The sequence below is a fragment of the Dermacentor albipictus genome, chromosome 3 (assembly GCF_038994185.2).
Source record: "Dermacentor albipictus isolate Rhodes 1998 colony chromosome 3, USDA_Dalb.pri_finalv2, whole genome shotgun sequence".
Lineage (NCBI taxonomy): Eukaryota > Metazoa > Arthropoda > Arachnida > Ixodida > Ixodidae > Dermacentor > Dermacentor albipictus.
In genome coordinates this window covers 83411600-83428933 of record NC_091823.1, presented here as the reverse complement: position 1 = coordinate 83428933, position 17334 = coordinate 83411600, and the positions used below count along the sequence as shown (strand labels likewise).

Below are 17334 nucleotides of genomic sequence, written 5' to 3'. Positions count from 1 at the left end.
CTCGAGCTGGCCAGTCGCGCGGCAATTTTGCGTGCATTCGCGAGCTTCTTTCCAGCTCGGGAAAACACTTTTATGTAGCACATACTAAGCTACAGAAAACTGTATCGGGAGTTTTTCATGTTGCTCAACAATTCTGTAAACTTCGAGTGTCGTAAATCGCGAGTTCACGTGAACCACCAAAACGCAAATGGCGTTTCTACCAGTGTCTTTAACGTTACACTATTTTACTCTAGACAAGGATGTTTTCAGGATGGCTATCGCAACGAGTGCGCAGAAGGAAGTCGTGTTTCACTTATAGACTTTACAACTGAAATAAATTACCTCTAAGCTGTCTGCGTTCAGTCGCACTTCGTGAAAGCGTCCCTCGTAAGAATGCAAAGATTATGCTATAATCAATTAATTATCCTCTAAATTTAGTGTGTACACTTCTCTATAGCTTGCAAATTTATTGGAATGTATTGTGGCAATATAATTCTGAACACACACACACACACACACAGGCACACACACACACACGCACACGCACACGCGCACTACACACAAACATGAACACGCACACGCACACACACACGCACACGCACACGCACACACACACACAGAGAGAGAGAGAGAGAGAGAGAGAGAGAGAGAGAGAGAGAGGCGATAGAAAGATTTGGCTCTCAGGAGGTGTTTCAGACGCCTAAACTTTGATCTGTTTTCTCTAAACAGAGAGAATTTGTCTCCTGTGGAGATACAATATTTTTGTGCATTATGAGAGGCACCAACAACGTGAGTGTAAGCACGCAGCAGCATGGTTGACTGGCACACGGCGCGAAAGAGCTTTTGTTAGACGTAACTCGGAAATAAACATCTTAACATTACATATCATAAGACAACTTGCGGACATGCATCAAGAGCTCTAACACTTGTTATTATTGACGAACGCACGTTCCTAGTACAAAATGCAAAAAGAAATTGCAGATTTTTTGTGCTCATTAGGCCCTTTTCGTATAAGCGCAAACGGGGTTTCCTCCAATGGCCAATACTTCACAGGAAACATACTCTTAAACAGACGGATGTGTTTTCTGCCAGCGCGATTCTCTCCGTGTAGTTTCTCTGTGGAGCACACAAGAATGTTTAGCATGCGGTAGGCGACATGCGTTTAACTTTCAATAGTCGTTTTAGTGATGAGTGATCCGCCACAATTTTTACACTCGCTTATGTGGTAAAGCTAGCTTAACGGCTTAAGAAGGAAGGAATGTCAGGGAAGGCTCGCCTGACCTGCTCGAGGTTGTTGGTGCGATTTTATACTCAACCAGCACTACAGAAATGTCCCTGCTACTAGGGCGAAGGGTGTTGTTTGACTAAAATTTTGATAGACTTACCGTTTTCTGGTGACCTAAATATGTAAATAACCTAAATAATGTATTATTGTAATTTAAGTGACCTAATAATGTGAACGTTCCAGTGCAGGAGCAACGTCTTACGAGGCGGCTGGCGTGGTGCTCGACACGGTCCAAGGTAATTAACCTTGGCATGGTGCCGGATGGCTTGGGTTTTGATACAGGCTGACGTAATGTGGCTTGCTCATTAGGAAGTCATGTTTTATTCACTGTTATAGTCGCTAACTGAACATGTATGTCTGGATATAATTGGTACTACATTATCTCACTTGAAGAAAAGTTAAACATGAAGCTTTACCATGACACAAGGTTCACTGAATAAATTAATAAGCAGAAACGCACACACAAGGTTTTTACAGTCACTAAAGAACTGTAACCCCTGTCCTAGCGGGAGCAGGGGTGCATGCGAAGCTTGTCCAACCCTTAGGGAGGGGTTGGTTAGTTTTTTTTAGCTTTTGAGGCACATTAAAGAGACGTGGTTATTGGTGGACGAGAAACGGCGGATTCGCCTGGCGAGCACAAGCATGTTCACGGGCACGCTCCCGCTACCATTTCTTCAATGCAGCCTGCTGTTCGGCATAACGAACCAAACGCGGCCTGCTGATATGACTGCCGAGACACATTAACGAGACATGACCGATTAGATAACAGATCATTTTAAGACTAAGATTCTCGGACCATGGCCCCATGCATTGCAGGCTTACAAAGCTACGCGGACACTACTACATTTCATGAAAGCGACTGACCTCAGTGGCCGATTATAGGCGAGAAGTTATGGGCGTCCGCATGTACTCACACCGATAGCACTTTCATCCCTCCCTCTCCTTTCTTTTCTTCCCTTAAACCCCTTTTCCTGTGCATGGTAGGAAACCGGGCGTGCGTCTGGTTGACCTCCCTCCCTTTCCTTCCTCTCTTTTCGTCCTCGTCCTCCTTAACGAGACATGGTTGTTTTGAGCAAAGAGAAAGGGTGTTTGCGATCCAGAAATTTTAGTAATTACATAAGGCATGGGATCATTGTAGGTGGTAATTTGTTCTTTTGTGGCTATTTACATAGCACTTGTTGACCAACAAAGAAACCTGTTGACCAAACAAAGAAAATGTGGTTGGGCATGCCTTTTTGCATCAGCGTAATGCTTGTTGCATGATGCACTCTGCTTCCATATGCTATCACTACAATGTTTGGATCTTCTGTTTGGGCTGGAATTGCACCAGCGACATGTGGGCTTGTATCGACGACAAGTTCTGTGGGTATAGACGGGTCGAAGCAGGCCAGTATATAAGCATCAGACATGACGTGTTTCAAACTGTTAAAGGCCTCTAGTGGCGGGCGGACCACTCGCAAGTCGCGTTCTTGAGTGTCAGTTGGCCTAGAGGTCTTTGTCTGTATTTGGAGCCGGGATCTTGCACAGCTTTTCCGGCTTTTCTGATGTTGAGAAGACCACGTGCACATTAGTTCGCCGAAAAAAATTTGTTTTTCAGACTATGGGAGACAATGCATATAATAACACCAGGTTGCAAGATCACGACTCCAAAGGCACACAAAATCGTGGTTCCGAAAAGAACCACAAAGGCAAATTTGTAGATTGTGCTGAATGTGTAATTTATTTCTTACCGTTGTCACGTGGTCGCAGCTATTCTGTCCAAACGGGCCGTTGCCTTGACGATTGGTAGCGCGAGTACAGTTATAATGTCAATAACGTGGCCGGTGGCTTTCTTGCGATGTGTTGTAAGAGTTGTGGCTGTGTTCCGTTGTTTCACACTTGCAGAATTGTAGGCCGAAATAGGAATAAGCTTACAAGAGCGATTATTGATGTAATAGTTCTGCGGAAACCAGCTAGGTGGAAATAAGTAAAGATATATTATTGAAGCAGAATAAATAGAAAAGGTAGGTAAAATGTGCGTAAGCAAGCCATCGATCGCGCTGACAAAAAAGAAAGTGATTTCATGGCTGTGCCAGCCTCGCTCGTGAATGCCTGTTGATTCATAGTGCCCAGGAGTTCTGTGCATTGATGTGCTCAGATTATGTGATGTATAAAAAGTAGCGTCGGCATCAAAAATAAACTGCTGGAAGTAGCGCCTGTGTGTGTGCGCGCGTGCACATTTTTACGTCCGTGATTTTCTTGCGCTTGTATAGTTCTTAAAAATGTAATACCAACGTGGCCAGAGGCCAACGTGGTCAAGTGTACCGAGATTTTTTTCGAGCAGCTGCAGGGGGGACGTTGCTCTGTATGGAAAAACTTCTATTGAAGTTTCTTGAAGGTGCCTGCTCATGTTGCATCTTCGGAGGACCTTCTCACCGACCTTTTCACAGATGACTGACACCGATGCGCCAGTGTCAGTTAGAAATACGATAGGGTTCATGTCGACTTGTAGAGTTGCCTTGGGAGGTGAGTGTGTTCGAGGTGACTCAGCTGTGGAACAGTTACGCCAATTGCCTCAAACTACTCCGAGAGCGGGCCTTTGCTCCATCCTGCGCGAAAATTGCATTTTAGCGACGAACCTGCACCAAATCAAGCATACGAACGAAACCCTTCTTCCGTCGATCTTTCACAGCTAGCAAAACTGAAATCAAAACCAGCAGCACGCCATTATCACCATCGTATACGAAGAAGCAGAGGACCGTCTTAGACATCCGGTTCGTCATTCCCGCATTCTGTCTCTGACGGATGTGCAATGTAGTGCCACTTTACCGTCTTGCTGATGCTTTATTTCGGTGTTCATCGAACCCGCGTGGTACCACGAAGTTTGCCGAAGGAGGATGCCACATTCTGGGATTAGGCGTTAGCTTTTACGATGTGTATGGGTGGTAGCAGGGTTCCTAAAAGAGCCGGTGTGACCAGAATCACACGTGGTGCATAGTTTAGGGCAAGCAATCACATGTCTTCTTCCGCTTGTCTGAGTTAGTGAACAAATTATGATATATAATAGTACCACCACTTTTACTCCTCGCATAGATATGGGCCAGGTTGTTAATTTTGGCATTATATATAAGCACTCAGCGTGAACGCATGGGAGCCGCTGAGAAAAAAAGATAGAGAACCGTGCGGGTATTTGTGACTGGCCTATGTGCGTTCTACAGTGCCGTTTTATATGTATTGAACTTGTTTCCCATGACCATTTATTGCGACTGATTTTCGCAACGTCATTTCGCACTTGCGACTTAGCTATCAGTTCGCCCCGAATTTCGTGACCAGTGACACCGTACGGTGTTGCACTGCTGAGCTCGAGATGGGTTTTTTTTGCGATTTCGACGGCCACATATTGGTGAGATAGAGATGCAAGAACGCTTTTAATGCAAAATTTGCAAAGGTGCAAAAATAAAGTTTGTTTGCACAGATTTTTTATGTTGTGCCGTGCTTTATTGAATTACCTGAGAGAAAGTGAGAACTTGCGACACTCTTTCTTGCTTTTGATAGCAGCAGATTTACGAGAACTGAAGTCGAATGTGGTACACGGCAAGAGCCACCACTTCGATGGGTGCCACCGCGTTTGTTGATGGAAACTTATTTTGTTTAGAGTTTGAGTCACTGCGCTGCATCGGCCAAATAGCGTCGCCGACGCAAACGCAAAGTTTTCTTGCGTTTTGCATGCGCAGTGGCGCTGACGCTATTTCTTTGTGCGAAAACTTCCTAATGTGTATGACATGATATGAGTGTATTGCATGATGTCATGTTCAGGGGACGTATTCTGCGATGATCACTTTGCAACAGATTCGCCTCGGTGATAGTATCGCCGGCACGTTCGCGCTGATTGGCTGGTTTAGCAAAACTGAAAGACGTAGAGCTCAACGAGACAATCACCTCATCCAATTTTGGTCAACCAGCTAACCAGCGCGCGCCTGATGGTCAAGGCGTGGCCAGTGCGATAGTATCGCCGAAGTGGGTCGTCGCAGAACACGTCACCAGTGCAGGCGTACGTACACGATCGGTCTTGCGGTGATCCTTTCCACACAAGACGTAACTGTCGCACTGTGTTGCATCCTCGGCTAATAAACCGCCCTTTGTTGACAATCTGTCGGCGGTGCTTTCTCCCATCCGTGTCACAGAGTCGATGAACGTGGCCGCAGCAACTTTTATGCTTTGCGGTGTGATGGAGCGTCGCGTCCCTTCGTGACCGCGCTCGCAAGGTAAGCCTCGCGCAAACTCGTTTACACAAGATATGGACTAGGTCAGTTAAACGTTTCATTGTGCACGGTAAGCATACGTGCGTTTCACCCTGCGCCAAAAGTGCTTCCTGTTGCGCTAAATCGGCTTTTTTTCCTGCTTGAGGACTTGCACGAAACTGTGAAATGGCTGCTCCACCACTGAGATGTCGAAGCTATAGAAACATATTCATCAGTGATTGAACTAGTGTCATGACCCACTGCTTGAGCTGAATTCTGCGTCGAACGACACAGCTTCGTAAAATGACCGATTTCTTTTGCAAGCTTTGCAAGCTTTGCCCCGTGCTGGACAACAGCACTTACCACCTGTATCTGGCCACTGACTTCCACATTTGCGACAAAGGTTTGGTGTGTTGCGTCGTTGTTTGTCATAAATTTGCCGAAAAGGTGGTTTCACGTTTCGACGCCCCTTGTAGCTGCGATGTATCCCCGACGTTTCGAGACGTGTCGTACCGCGCTGTTGCAGCAAAAATACGGGCTGACATCTGCCGGCGTTTTTCTCAATATCAGAGTCGCCGCGTTCAACGTCTCCGAATTGCCGTCCTTGCTTGAGGATTTCGGGCAGCTCCAAGGATTGCAGCACGGCATATTTTTGTAAACGGGTCGATGGTTTAGAGAGGATGATATGGATCTGGATTTCAAGATTGGCGTTCACAGAGCCACCATACCGGGACAGCTGTCGGAGCCGGGCGTAAAACGCGTCCAACATTTCGCCGCCGTTTTGCTTCGCTTCTTTAAAACGATATACAGCAAAAGTTGAGTTGACTCTTGGAGTGAGCCTCTAGTTTCGGTTTGGCCGCTTTGTACTGGGACGTTGTATCTGATGTGCTGGCGGGCAGAAATTGGAAGAAGCCATGCACCTCTTCACCGTCGCGGTGAAGCAAGAGAGCTTTCAGGCGAGTGTGCCATATGATGTTGCACGCGACGAGGAAGCTCTGGAACCATTCTACACATTTTGTCCATTCAAGCCCGACGTTGCCGCCGTTGGTGGCTCCAAGGTCGAAATTCGGAAATGGCGGGAGTGCATGGGTCATGTGGCGCTTGCTTGTGAGTTTTCTGCTGGCTCTGCTTGTGACGCTGTGGGTTCCTGTTGCTTCTTGTCTTCAGTCTTCTCTTTCGTACGAATCACCATTTCTGACACCAATGTAACGTTGGCTTGGTGCCGGATGGCTTGGCTGTTGATAAAGTCGGACGTGATGCGGCTTGCTCGTTAGGAAGCCATGTTCTATTGACTGTCATAGTTATCAAACGAACATGTAAGCCTGGATTAATTTGAACGTTACAATGACAGACAAGAAAGATCGCCAAAGATAAGGAAGAAGCAAAGCCAGACGAATTCATTTAGTTGAACGTGATTTGAAACATTAGAAACTCCGGTTCACCGACCTATTCGTGGTCTTCTCGATAGCATATCAAAACGAGCATTTCGTCGGTGTGATCAACTATTACAATGGTAGGCCGCCTTCCTCTGCGTCGCACATTTACTGTCGCTATTTACACTTGTTTCACATTCGAGACCTTCAGCTGGTGCAGCTTGCCGGCACTGAAAAGTTATTTGTTGAGCGCGAATCCGGTGACGCACGTCAGAAACTTAAAAGGCCCCTGTCGAAAGGTTTAGGCATTGCAAATACAAAAATGTGGCTTGTAGATTACGTGTTGCCAATTAAGTCTGCAAAGTATGAAACGGCTGTACTGCTCTAAAACAGCTCAAATTAAATATAAAGAAAGATTGGCTGGGGCTTAGCTAAGGTCAAGCCTGGATATCTCGAAGCGAAAAGGTTCGGTGATGCTTATGGTTTAGCTTATGATTATGCTTTATGATTTAGCCTATGGTTATGCTTATGGTTTAGGTTATGGTTATGCTTTATGATTTAGCCTATGGACATGCTTACGGTTTAACTTATGGATATGGTTTGGTTAGCTTATGGTTACGCTACATGTGTGCCTTGTGTAGTTATGCAAATTGCTTATCAATGATATATACTATAAGTTATGTAGGATTATTGAACTTTTTTATTCATCATTGTTGGGCACATTGTTTTGTGATTTCTGTACAGCCATAAACACAGCTCTCTGTATCGGTGGTATGACTCTGTTTTCCTTCCATGTTCAATGCGCACGCTATTCTCTGGAAAGCGGTTATATAGTCGGCCTCCACGATAAACACGCGCTTGCGGTGAACGTCAAACGATGACGCATAGCGCGCGGCAATGGCCACCTGCGCTGACTCCGAACACGCTTACGGAGCCAATTCCGACAAACGCCGGCTCGCGCGAAGCGTGGTGTTGACTAGCGTAGCGAAGCTTTTCGCTTCAAAAGCCCTGGTGCCTTTCCTCTCGGGGGAGCCTCGCTAGACCCGCTACCAGCCAGGGAAGCCACTGAACAAACGCGGCGGGTGGTGTTTGCTGATACTAGTCGAGAGCAAAGGAAAGGGTGTCTGTGTTGGCAGCAATGTCGCGTTGTCATGCTATTCGCAGGTGAGCTTAACTGTGAATGGCACGGCCACGCGACATTTCAATACGTCCAATATCTTCTAATAATGAACTAATTTGCAAAAAAAAGACGTTTAGAAGGCAGAACGCTCTATACACGCCACCGTGCGGCTTCCAGAATATAACATACATTTCGAATACGGCCGGGTGAGGGGCTCCTTAAGCCCTATATGGTGTATATACTCTCGTTTTTCTCGTTTTCGTGCTTGTTGCTCGCGTGCAAGTTAAGCACACAGGTCATCAAAAAAGTAATAATAAATAAAGCAAGGCAAGAGTGACGCATGCCCAAATTGCGCAAAAACATGCGGACAGAAAACTGAATGTTACATTTGAGTGGGCATAGACGGAAGTGACCAGATTGGCGGTCGTTGAGTCGACTGACGCAGTAATTAGTCCATGAAAATATTTGTTGCATTCTGTAAAGGATAGTTGTATGCTTTATTGTAGGGTGTTATCGGTCACTTTATGCAAATTCGCCGTAGAGTAGCAATAATTGAAGTCATCCCACCGGCCCTGCGACTATTTGATAGCGACGAGGCGATCGCGCTGCAATCTACAGTACTCGGGACCTAACAACGATGCCATAGCTCGCCTTCACAGAACGCTGCTCTACATAGCACTACTCCCCTTATGAATCGCAATCACGTGCGATCCGCATGAGTACACGCTGGCCGGTCGTGATAGCGAACGTGTCATCAATGTAAAATAACTCTCGCTAACAAATAGCTTTGTCAAGTAGGCAACTGATGTTATGAGTGCTTCATGATAAACTGCAAGTTTGTATTAAAGAAGGCAAACTTAATAACATTGACGGCAAGGAAAACGGGAAATACTGAAATGACCAGACGGTGGAGTTTCTGCTCTTTTTCTTCTTCTTCTATGTTGTGAGCATTGCAGCTAAACTGCTCGCAACTTTAACAGCCAAGGGCCAACGATGCTCTGATCTAACGCCGAGTGCCTTTAATTCGGGAAGAATGGGAGAGCCGAGAAGCTTAAGCGATCGCAGCTTCAAAAGTTGATGGATTCTATGTGGGAGAAATTTGCTTCGCGTGGAGAATGCCACATGAGTTGATTTAGGTGGTCTTTAGGCTTCAAGAAAATATTTTTTTTTCACAGCTGTCGCCTGCGCTTTCACCGCAAAACGTAGTCAGTCGTTCTGATTATGACGCACTCGTTATCCCCTTCCTATCTTTCGCTAGTGCTACGACGCTAAAGTAGGACAAAACAAACATTTCCTTCCCAATTATAATGAGGTGGCTCTGTGTAAAGCCGTCATGGTGAATTCGCTATTCCGTTAGAATATGGCCAGAGCCTTTCCTCTGGGATTATAAGCCAAATCAATCTTCGCAACGTTTCCCCAGTGGCACTTATCTTACGCCGCTTCGAACAACATCGAAGAATAACTACAATTATTGAGCCAGTTTTTCAATTTCATTGGAGGCTTAAATTTAGCATGTAGCATTATTTTTTTTTTTATGCCGACACACGACGCCGCCTGAATGTCTCAAATGCAGGACCAGTTCAAGCTCACGGCGCAGAGAAGCGCGGCCGACCACGGTATGCACCAAGGGAATTCCGACCGATTGCTGGCTTCTACAAATAAAGCAAAAGAAAGAGAGAGAGAGGCGACTGAAAGGGCATGAAAACTCGGCCCATCTAGTATGCGGGAGTGTGCGCAAGCATTACACATTTCTTAAGCAAGAAGTTACCAAACATGAGGTGCCTCGTGCACCGGATGCATTGGAATTCGATTCCCCGCGGAGGAGTTGGCGAACCAAGCTTTATTTTTTACATCGTCTCCGTACAATGAAAACATTCTATTTTGTCTTAATTCACTATCGTGTAGGTAGTGTTGACTTTCTATTGGATTCCCAATAGGGACAATGAACAGCTCGTGTTCGTAAACTTCAGCGACCTGCCTCCCTATATCTGAATAAGACAGATATAATTGTTGTTATTAGAGATGACGACTACATCCGAGGGAGGATTACGCAAGTTCCGTAAAGCTGCTTGGTTGTTTAGGATGTTTTCCACAGTTCGGAGTAGCCTGGCACTCTGGGTCAATAATCGCACCTCCTTTGCGTCTCTTCCGATGTTAAGAAGCATGTTACCACGTGTTCGTACAGATGATGTACCCAGAAAAACCGAGCGCAGTGAGTAAGGAAGTATCGTGTCTTCTCGTGTATGTACACGATACTCTAAACATTACTGAGCTACGGCGGGCACCTATCGCCGCAAGGCACACCACAGACCTGCCATAAACCTTTAGGTAATAAAGTTTGACGCGTGACTATGCGCTGATTAGTACCCAGCGTTACCATCTCATCTGACACACACCTACGCATCTTCGCTCTTTGGCAGAACTCTCCCTGAGCCTTTTAGGTTTGCTTTGATGTTCAAAGCGCTGTCGAGCTTCAGCTAGAAGTTTCATACTTTACGGTTTCATACTTACGCGCTAGTGCAAAGCGACTGGTAGGAATTTTCGGTATGTTTTCCATTGCAACGTTTTTTTAGTACATGACAAGGAAACGCTATGGCCTCTAGATGCCCAAACTGTTCGATTCTTTGAGCTCAGTATGTGTTGATGAAGGGGTAATTTTACCACAGGAAGAAACACCATCTTATACTAATGCTCGACATTGTTGTAGACTTGGAAGAACGAGAAATAATGAACGAAGCACGCCTTTCCTCTTACCTAAAAACTTGGCATAAATGAAGAAATGTAAAACACCTTTACTGTAAAAGAGAGAGGAAAAAAAGTGCTTTGAAAACAGAAAAACCAAAACAAAAGAAAGGAAGGATGGCTAACAGTCATCTCCAAGAGTTCACTTTCTTTCTTCTTTTTTTTTAGCGCTTTGTCAGAGAAGACTTGGATTGCGTGAACGACACAACACTGTTTCGATTGTTCTCAGACAGGAACTACATAGTTTAGCATTTATGTGACGATCGCGCTTGCGCTTGGCGACAAAGACACGTCGCGCTTATTCGCTTCCTTACTCGTACGCGGATCGCTGAGGTCACGTGCACGTCACGCTAATGTACTCTGTGGGTTAGGCAAGGGCCTCTTCTCCCCATCACCTTATAAGAAACTCCACTTGCTGGCATTCTTGCACAACACGTTCATTTCACGCCGTTCGGCCCAAACAGTGGCGCGAATAGAAGCAGAACGCAGCGTTCATCCCGTAAAGGGATGTCATGGTGGCGTCTGCACAAGGTCCGGACATCGGATACTTGTTTGCTTCGCTTTTAGCGTCGGAGTAGGGACTGTGATCATTTCGTGCAGCACCATAACCGCGCCGCTCGCGGCAACCTTGAAAAGCGTAGTCGCGTCACTGCACAGGCAGCAACTGTCGCCCACCAAATGAAAGAACGAAGCTGCGATTGAATCCTCTTTTTTTTTTTTGCGTAGAGCTCAGCGCTGTGCTATGGTACGCACGAATTTCCGCATACGAGCCACAGCGAGAACCAGTAGTAGCAGTATGCACGTAGGCGTAATCTTCGCGGGAAAAACATTTGATCGGCGCCATACGCAGTTACCCGAAGCCTTCGCTAATGGTATTCTTTTATATGTTCTTTTTCTTGCATTTCTTTCTTTCTTTACTTCTTTTTGTTGCAGTGAACGGGGTAACGATTTTTCAGAACAAAGCAGCGGTGCCCCCGAGGTCCTTGTGAATAATTACTCCGCACAAAAGCGACATACGCAGACGTCCACTCTCGGAAGATAATGGCTATAGCGCGGAATAGGAAAAACGGAGCCTCTCGTAAAGCGCTAAACGTCGCTGCTGGGAAATAAAGACGAAGTACGGGATATGGGTTTTTGGTACACAATGATATTCGTTTCTGCGAGAATTGATGTCATTCACGAAAGATGAAACCTTAAAATATTACTTAATGGAAAATGGCCAAAAACGTTGTCTATGAAGTAAAGTAGAGAGGAGCTCTCTCACACTACAGGGACGACACTTGCATATCAAGTGCCGGAGACGATGGGAGTTGACTGCAGATCTAGTGCGTAGATGGCGGACACTGAAAGTGTTTTGAGGACGGCAAAATGCAGAGAAGATGAAAAACAATGTCGTACAAGAGGCGTTCATAGTAACATGTGAGTAATGTTTTTAATGCTGCTCTGAAAAGCCCGTTAAGTACGCTTAGGACGATTACTGCCTAGCTTTCTTGTCTTAACTGCTCGGCATACAGAAGAAGAGCGAAAATAACGACCGCATAATTTTGTTTTTAACGAGACGTGTAGTTGTACATTGCTTGTGCACTGTGGGCCTGCCTTTCTGCGTCAGACTTGCCTTGCGCAATTTCTTCCTGTATGCGCGAATCCATTGGACATTATCATGACAAATAATAAATAAGTTGCTATACCTTGTCGAGAAATAAGTTATCTTTTAAAAAATGTGTTGGAAATTTAAATGTGCGCACAGTAACAACAAGAACAAAAACCCACACATACCCTCTTCCGCAAGAAAAACATCACTGAAGTTAGACTTTGTTACTAATGCGTTAGCATTGTTTGCCACTTTCAGGCGTTTTAAATCTGTGCATCCATCCATCCATCCATCCATCCATCCATCCATCCATCCATCCATCCATCCATCCATCCATCCATCCATCCATCCATCCATCCATCCATCCATCCATCCATCCATCCATCCATCCATCCATCCATCCATCCATCCATCCATCCATCCATCCATCCATCCATCCATCCATCCATCCATCCATCCATCCATCCGTCCGTCCGCCCATCCATCCATCCATCCATCCGTCCGTCCGTCCGCCCATCCGTCCGTCCGTCCGTCCGTCCGTCCGTCCGTCCGTCCGTCCGTCCGTCCATCCGTCCATCCATCCATCCATCCATCCATCCATCCATCCATCCATCCGTCCGTCCGTCCGTCCGTCCGTCCGTCCGTCCGTCCGTCCGTCCGTCCATCCATCCATCCATCCATCCATCCATCCATCCATCCATCCATCCATCCATCCATCCATCCATCCATCCGTCCATCCATCCGTCCATCCGTCCGTCCGTCCGTCAGAAGCAACAGCTCGTGAGTAGGATTGCTGGCTTCGTGAGTCTTCCGCACTAAAAAATACAATGTAGGAAAAGTCCTCCTGCAACTTTTATCGGCGCTTAGCGCGATATCATCCCAATATGGCATACGTCCAAAACAATTGTTGTTGTTGTTGTTGTTGTTGCCTCAAAACATGGCTCGTACCCACGAGGGGCATTGGGCGCACTGGATGGATTGAAACGTACACAATTTGAGAACACAGATTTGGAGAGGACCTATACATCAACTAAATAAAGAACAAAACAAAAATAAACTAAAAAAAGAAAGTCCCACGGTGGGTACCCTAGCAGCGTAGCCTTCCGGATGCTTCATTGAACTTGTGCAAAGCAGCAATCATCGAACCATGGCTTGTGCCTCATTGACAGGCACAAAAAGACAAGTGTTTAGTGTTGATAGCGCTAAACGCAGTTTACTTGTTCGAAATATGAGGAATGACCTGCGGAGGGAGGAGAAGCGGTGGCAAAAAAGAGCGGAATGGTCCATAGCTTCTGGTTCATTGCAAAAAGAGCCGTGGTTAGTTATGAACAAACCATATCTGTGAAGGCAAAAATTTGGATGGCGAAATATACAGAGGGAGCTTGATAACGTCACCTCTCATTGGCGTGGAAGGCATTTGCTTGTTTTGCACCGAAATTTTAGGTGCAGAAAATCAACTGCGGGAAGCGTCGAGGATCCATTAGAATTCAACAATAAAAGGAGCTTAAATCTAGCTCCTGTTATAAAAGAGAACTCAGGAAGAACATATAAAACCAGACCAGCTAGTGATGATTGCGCGAGTCAGTCAGCTGAATAATTTAAAAAGAATTCACTATGTCCGTGGACCCAGACAAAGTGGGTTTCAGACAAATAGTTTAGGACAGGAATCGTAAATATGCTCAAAAATTGTGACCCCTTATTAGAAATTAAATGTGTACAGGCCGAAAGCGCATCTGTAACAACTATTACTTTAGATTTCTGTGGACCCAATTTTCGAATGGCCATTATAATTGCTATAAATTCAGCAAGGAATGTTGGAATGCAATCAGCGAGACGGAAAGTGAAAGACCAGTTAAGTTGGTTTGACAAGATCCCAAAACCGGCCTTCGCTAAATATTGATTTGAGTCCATAGAAATAATCAAGTGAGGCGAAAATTGACTACGCTGATCTGGAAGGAAACCTTCAAGTATGCGAACAGGAAACACTTTTGCGTGTTTTGCAAAACTCTCATCAAAAATCAGTTAGACATTGAAATAATTAAGTTTTGAAGAAATCAGGCTCGGTAGACGAACTTGAAGTTTTGCTAACAGCACCTGAACAAAAACAACTTTTGGCTGTCGGTAACACCGCCAACCTGTTCTGAAGAATGATTCGGGAGAAGTGATGAAAACGGGTTACAGATGGCAGATGGATGCAAATGTAAAGCTTCAGGGAGGTCAGGACAGTAAGTAGCTTGAATCTGGAATCAAGCGGAGTAATTCCAGACTCCAGATAAAGCGCATTGTTAGCCGCACAACTTGGCAGCCCAAGGCAGAGACGCAGCGCTTGCCTTTGCAGTAATGTTAAAGGTATTAGCTTCTATGCTGCACATCATGAAAAAAGAACACAGCCAAATTCGAGAAAGGGGCGGACGTAAAGTTTATAAATCACCAGCAACGTAGCTCTACCCATTCCTGCGCTTTTGTTATCGAACCGGTGCAACAATACCATTGCACGTTCTCCTATACTAGCATCTGATTCGATTATCTGCTGCCAGTTTAGCTTACCATTATAAGTTATCCCTAAGTAGTTCAAAGCTGCAATGCCTAACCTAAACAACCCACACACCACTAGTTCTCCAGCGTCTTCTACGCGCCGCACACGATTTCCAACAACGTTATATAAGCACGGCAACTTGCTCTCTGTAAAGAGCCAGTCGGATACAAAGACATAGGGCAGACTGACTGAGATGACGACTGAACTATTCCATAAAAAAATTCACCCAAAGCCTCGTTCTTGGAGCCCACTGAAACCTTACGTTCCTACAGTTAGTGCAGCGAGCAGACTGCGTAAGCAAGTGACCACACAACAGGCAGGAATTGAGATGTCGTCGTCAGAAAGTGAGGGTATGGGTTACACATTAGATAAAGATGACGAACGGCGTGCAGTTGCGCGTGGGCTTGAGCGGCGAGCACGTGTCTCAGATTCGCGACTGATTCTAACGGCCGGTATGGGCGTATGGGCAACCAGCGCTGAAGCTTCACGTGCCGACAGCAGCGCCGTAACACACAGCCTAGCGAGCGGTAGACACAGTTTCCAGTAGCACACGCAGTGATTTCGTGTCAGCAAATTCGCCGATTGTCTTGAGTCACACTTTTCACGGCTCCTCAAATGGCAGGGAACCGACGTGCTAGGACGTAGCAGCGCATGCGCTCTACGCAGCGCGCATGGCCATGGACAGAACTTGGCTGGCCGCATCGGGCTAGGCAAACATTGATACAGGCGCACGTTTCTTATCGTTAAATATGTCGTGCCATCTTCGTAGCCTCCCTATCGGACGGTTTCAGCATATTTTAGTAACGCATGAAAAATGTCGTAGCGCCTCCTGGCCAGCGCTGGTTCCCCATTCTCGACTGTTCTCTGGGAAATGGACCAAATTTTTCCGCCCCTCTACCGCAAGGACTCCTTTGTTCCACATTTTGTGATGACCAAAATTCAACCCATTATAAAGGATTACAAGGCTTTTGCTGAGTGCGTTCTAGTGTGAGGTTCACTGAAAAATTTGCAGGTTTCAGAAAACTTATTTATTCATTTATTTACAAAATATGCTGCAGGACAACATATTTCAGGCCAGAAAGAAGTAGGGTAGAAAGGTTAAGAATCAGCAAAATAATGATAATTGAAAGGCTATCCAAAATGCGAACACTAAACAATGCTGTGCAAATAGCTTTAGGCACAGGAGATATTATAATACAGGCAACACAGCAATATTACAATAAAATCAGAGCCAATCATCAATGAGAAAGTAAAAGTGTTGAATTAAGTGAAGGAAGTCACCAATGATAAATATTTCGATTTGATAAATTCGATTCAGATAGTGTTCGGGGAAAGAAGGAGTCTTTGAAGGCATTAGCATTCGCGTACAGAAGAGGGGGTGTTAGTCTATAAGGATCGTAGTGGTTTTTTAGTATCGTGCATGAAGCCTGGAGTTAAAGTGGAAGGTTTGTTTTATGGGTATGCCATTGCACAGGTTATACAGAAATTAAATTTAGCACGTTTCCTGCGGTGTTGCAGAGCAAGTATGTTATTTGTTTTAGTCACTTCTTTCAGAAAATCGTGTCGCAGGTAGCTGCTATATTCTTATGTTGCTATAATAAATGTTATTGATATTCTCTGAATTTTCTCAAGTACTATCAGCGTCAAATGAAAGTTGAACAGCGGAGCGCGTGGCCCAAGCACAAGTGAAGGTGTAGTGAGCACCGTCCAGTCATCAACATTGACCGGCGCTCACATCCGGTTTGGCAGCACAGCGCGATTTTCCTCTAATGAGATAATTTCGCTTCTTTTCTGGTTCTTACATTTGAAAGGGAGAAAATAAAAAGTAAAAATGAAGCCAAAATAATGCAGTTTACGGCGAGTGTTGTCGCACAGATCTCCGAAACCACAAGTGCTGTCGGCGAGAACAGCGGTGCGCGTGGTGCAATTTGCACCGTCATCGCTCGCGCCGCACGGTCGAATCTACCTTGCGATGACGGTGCAAATTGCACCACGCGCACCACTGTTCTCGCCGACAGCACTTGTGGTTTCGGAGATCTGTGCGACAACACTCGCCGTAAACTGCATTATTTTGGCTTCATTTTTACTTTTTATTTTCTCCCTTTCAAATGTAGAAGCGAAATTATCTCACTAGAGGAAAATCGCGCTGTGCGGCCAAACCGGATGTGCGCGCCGGTCAATGGCGATGACTGGACGGTGCTCACTACACCTTCACTTATGCTTGGGCCACGCGCTCCGCTGTTCAACTTTCATTTGACGCTGATAGTACGTCAATATCCGTCATAGTAAATGGCTCCCAAGCCCCTGAAGCCTAGTACGACTGAGACCCTGTAATTGTGTTATATGCTAAAAGTTTCGCAGAGCTGGGTGATTAAGTCTGTACCGCATAAAGCCAATTTTCCACGTTCTGGAGCGCATATAGGGTCGATATGAGAATTCCAAGTTCAGTGGCACGTGATTGTGTCTCCATTATATTTAAAAATGTGAA

At 45.6% G+C, this 17334-nt stretch overlaps 1 protein-coding gene across 2 annotated transcripts in view; it reads left to right on the top strand.

The window, feature by feature from the left end:
• LOC135898901 (diuretic hormone class 2-like) overlaps nucleotides 1-17334 on the top strand; it is a 362476-nt gene that overhangs the window by 258357 nt on the left and 86785 nt on the right. For both annotated transcript variants that reach the window (XM_070535699.1, XM_070535698.1), the window contains exon 3: nucleotides 1448-1500. In XM_070535699.1, coding sequence (XP_070391800.1) covers nucleotides 1448-1500 — 53 coding nt within the window. The remainder of the gene's footprint in view (nucleotides 1-1447; nucleotides 1501-17334) is intronic.